This window comes from Stegastes partitus, unplaced genomic scaffold (genome assembly GCF_000690725.1).
Source record: "Stegastes partitus isolate 25-593 unplaced genomic scaffold, Stegastes_partitus-1.0.2 Scaffold954, whole genome shotgun sequence".
In the NCBI taxonomy this organism is placed as follows: domain Eukaryota; kingdom Metazoa; phylum Chordata; class Actinopteri; family Pomacentridae; genus Stegastes; species Stegastes partitus.
In genome coordinates, this window is record NW_007578685.1 from 114,834 (window position 1) to 119,254 (window position 4,421).

At 49.7% G+C, this 4,421-nt stretch overlaps 1 protein-coding gene across 1 annotated transcript in view; it reads right to left on the reverse strand.

Moving 5' to 3' along the window:
* LOC103366573 (BCL-6 corepressor-like) overlaps positions 1-3,474 on the reverse strand; it is a 25,150-nt gene extending 21,676 nt beyond the window's left edge. The window contains exon 1 of the mRNA XM_008294343.1: positions 94-3,474. Coding sequence (XP_008292565.1) covers positions 94-3,474 — 3,381 coding nt within the window. The remainder of the gene's footprint in view (positions 1-93) is intronic.
* Between the last annotated feature and the right edge of the window lie 947 nt (positions 3,475-4,421).

A 4,421-nucleotide genomic window follows, 5' to 3' on the forward strand; every position in this document is an offset into this window, starting at 1 on the left:
CACAGAGACACAAAAGAACCACAAAGAGACGAAACGTCCACAGACAGACACCTTGAAGATCAGTCTCTCTAAAGCTAAATCTTCAGGACGTACCTGCAGCGCCCTCTGCTCTCGGCTCAGTTTGCTCGAGTCGGCGTACAGCTCCGTGGTCACACATTTGATCCGGTCGCCCACGTAGCCGGACGAGTTGGCGATTCGCCTGGTGAGGCCAGAGCGCCGGTTTCTGCTGCCGCCCTCGTCTTCATCTGCCAGGAGATCCAAACCATCCTGGACGCTGGAGTCCATTGTCCCGCCTCCACAGGCGGCACTGGTCTGGATCGGAACCGTCTCACCGGAGCTGAGGTCTTTGTTTACCGGCGGCTCTGGAAGCACCTCTGCAGACGTCCTGGGGAAGCCTCCATTGGTGAGTGGAAGGTTCTGACTGGCTGGACCTTGAGGTAAAATGCCTCTATATGTGGAACCCTTAAGGTTACTGTTTGCTTCAGAGACAGAACCTCCACAACTTGGACTGCTGAAGTTCTTTCTGGATGCCGGAGGTCTGAGGTTTGCGTTTGGCTGAACAGCGTTGTGGTTTTCACTGTTTGTAAACTGTGGACTGATGCTCCTGCAGGTAAAGTTACCACCAGTTGGGCCACTGAAACTTCTGGGTTCAGCCTTCAAACTCAGATTTCTGCAAGATGGTCCCATGAAACTCCGGTTGGTGAAATTAGCATTTCCATCACAGGTGGAGCTTCTTGGGTTGGTGCTGACACCTGATGGAGGCCTCGTAGTCATGACTCCTCCAGCTGGATTTAAACTCCTGCATGATGGAACCTGAGGACTGAGATCTCCACATGTTCCTTCTCTACTGCTGCTGACTGGACCTTCTGAATTGAATCCATAATCTGGTCTCTTTGGGTTCCTGACTGCTTCCGTGTTGCTAGAACTGGGGGCTTCACCAAAACAACTTTCTTTGCTTCCAGGAACCGATGAGTTGCCGTCTTTGGAAGCGTTTATCTGAGGTGTGACGTTTTTATTTCCTGAAGCCTCTGATTTGTTGGAGGCACTATTCCCACCACTGGGAACACTCATCATCAAGTCCCCAACGTTTAGAGTTTTACATTTCCTAGAAAACTGCTGTGAAGAAGTCCGGGCACATCGCATCGTCTGCTCCTCTGGGATCTCTGGAGATGGACTGAGTGTCTCCTCCTCTTCTGCCAACTCCTCTAAGAGAGGTGAGGAGGAGTTGTGGTGAACAGGACTGTGGGGCATCGAGTCCAGTCTCTGCTCTGTATTCTGGCTTTTGTGAGGCCACGGCTCTTTGTCCTGGATCTGGTTACATCCACTGCCGCCCTGCTTGAACAAATCCTCTGTCTTTATGGACGTGGAGCTGCGCTTGTTGGTAGACGAATCTTCATCTACATCATCTCGCACCAAGTCGATGCAAACTATGTCATCTCTGATGCCTGTGAGGCTTTTGCCTGAAGACTTTGTGGTTTGGTTCGTGGACTTGTCTCTCTCGCTGTCAACATTTGGCCTTTCATGGTTCCTGTTCGCTTCTGCATTCCAGAATTTGTCCTTGACTTTTGACTTGTTCTCAGGTTGGTCTTTGCCTTCAAGACTTGGATAAAGCGACATGGGAGTGCTGGCCGTCTCCTGGGGGTTCTGGTACGGATGCACTCCATACTGGAGGCCATGTTTTGGTGCAATGTGAGGTGGGTAAAAGTTGCTGCTTCCAAGTAGCAGTGGATGGGAGAACGTAGGTCCTTTGCCTGGAATCGAGATGCGGCGCAGGGACATGTTCTCTGCAACTGAATATGGGATGTAGCGGTTGGTGTAACCTAAGCTTGGAGGGAGGTAGGAGTCACCATAGATTTGGCTGGATGAGTTTTCGTTTTCCACACGAGGCTGCTGTTGAGGATAAAGTTTGTTGTCTGAAGCTTCAGGCGTAACTGGACCAATGTCCTGTTTTCCAGAGCAAGTTTCTTCTTTGCTGTTAGGACTTTTGTCAGAATCGATAGGGGAGACTTGTGGCCATCCAGCTTTGGACTGCGGGGAAGGAGGCATCACAGATGGACGCCCCCCTGAGGCCGGACTGGGAACACTGGTTAACTCAGCTGTGGAGGAACCAGGTGAGCTGGGAGGCTGTGGCTGAGGAGGACTATTTTCTACACTCTTATTTTTCGTGGTCTGGGAGGCGACGTTGGAGGAAGGAACCGGAGGAACCCAAGTGGAAGGTGCAGTGTTGATCTTGTCAGGACGATCTGGAGTCTTTGCTGCTGTACCAACAGGTGGGAGGAGAACCTCCTGGAGGTTCTGGTCCTGACCGGCTCGCAGCTCATAACCGGATGGGGGTAAATAACCCAACTTGGCCAGAGCCTCTAACTTGGGAGGGAATCCATTTGGGAATCCTTCCAACTCTTTGGCAGACAAATCTAAAGGTTTTTCTGTGGGGGGTTTGGCAGCCTTTTGAGGTACAGTTCTGTTCAGCAGCATCTTTGCAGGTGATGAACACCTTTCTGCATTCCTGTGGTCTGAGCTGCTGTCTTTGGTTTTGTTGCTGTCTGAGCTCATGTAATAGGGCTGAGAGGCTGAAAGTGAGGCTGAGGATGAGGAAGTGCTTCTGTAAAGGGACTTCTGGAGGTCCGTGGAGCTGCTGTGGGGTTGATGTGGGGGAACCGAGCCTGCCGATGTAGCAGCGCTGCTAGCTGAACTGCTAACATGAGCAGTGCTGCTTCCAATGCTGCTTTTGCTCAGAGTGTTCTTGGTGGAGGTGTTCTGACTGGACTTTGTGTGATGAACAATCGGGGTCTCCTGGTGGATCTGAGGACCGGAGCTGAAGGCAGAAGGTTCCTGATGAGGACCGAGGCCCTGCAGGTTCTTGTCCTGGCAGTGGGGCAATGATGAAGCACCTGATGACAATCTGATTGGTGGACAGAGTGGGGAGGAGATATAAGAAGGCAGGTAAAAGAGTCTGTCCTCGCCAGGTGTGCTGCCTCCCGCCCTGCTGGAACACAAAGCCTGATAAGCCATCTGCTGGTGGATGAAGGGTGACGGCTGGGACAGGAAGGAGGCCTTGTAAGCCATGTCCAGGAAGGGGTACATGGTAGCATCAGCATAGGGGCTGATCCAGGGCAGCCGCAGGAAACTACCGGCACCATTCAGGCCTAGTTCCAACTGCTTGTCGTTGGGGAGAACTCGGCGGTCCAATCTCAGACCTTCACCTCCTGCAGTCTGCACAAGCAAAGGCTTCTGTGGCCCCGAAGCTGGACTCTTATACAGACCGACGTATCCACTGGCCAGTTTCTGTCCGTCCAGCAGGGTCACATCTGGTTTGTACAGAAGCTCGTAGCCAAATGGGAGGTTGGATCCAGGCTGCAGGGGCTTTTCAGCAGAGAGGGGATGGATGCCAGGATAGAAAACTCCTCCGTGAGGACGAAGGTTTTCACCGACCAGAGCAGAGCGATCGATGCTGAGGGCGGCGAGTGGATTCATCCTGAGAGCTGCTCTGGCATCGACCTGCAACAGACAAATTCTGTCATGAACTCGTCTGCCAGTCGTTTGAGTCTGGAATCAGGAAATCTTTGTCGTCATCAGTGATCAGAACTGTTGCTAATTAATTTCACGGTGAATCAACTAATCAGCTAAACAAAACTAAACTAAGCTAAATTCTATTTACGTTGGTTCACACAGTACTCATGTGTCGTGTTCTTTAGTCTTGAGTTGGTCCCAGTTTCCCAGCGACGCCGTTGTAACCGAGCAGTCAAATAAAACATTAAAACTACAACAAACCCAAGATTCTTAATCCCAAAATTATCGACACTGAAGATTTTTTTTCTGAAAACACAGAAAACTATTGAAGTTTAATGAGAACATTTGCTCCTACAATAGATTTACTATAATTTTTGTGACGCGTTGTGACGTGACGTTTCCAGACCAGATGTTTTTTTATTTATTCACTTTATTTATTTGGGTCGTGACAGTTCAGGACTCTTTCAGTCGGACTCGCTGTCAGCGACACGAAATTCTGAAACAAAGCAGGATAAAAATGTAACGGTGAACATATTAAAAGCATAATATTACAATCAGCCACACGGTGGAGTTCGCTCTTCAAGGACGAAGACGAAACAGGATTTTGTGTTTTCACTGAAATAAAGTCTGATTTCATTTTGGTGTCGTGGAGGGAAATCGGTGTTTCTAAATTTAACATTCAGCTTCTCTTCAGATCGACCTGATTGAACTTGTAGTCAGCAGGAAATGATCCAGATGGCTGGTTGGCCGACCGGACGCACTCGATCCACCGAGAAACGAGACGAAAAAGTGCAGCTGAAGGAAAACTCAACTGAGAAGCAAAGAAACGAGTTTACATGAAGAAAAGTCTGATTTCTTTTTGTAAACAAACGCTATGATCATCAGCGTCACGGCTAACATTCAACCGATTC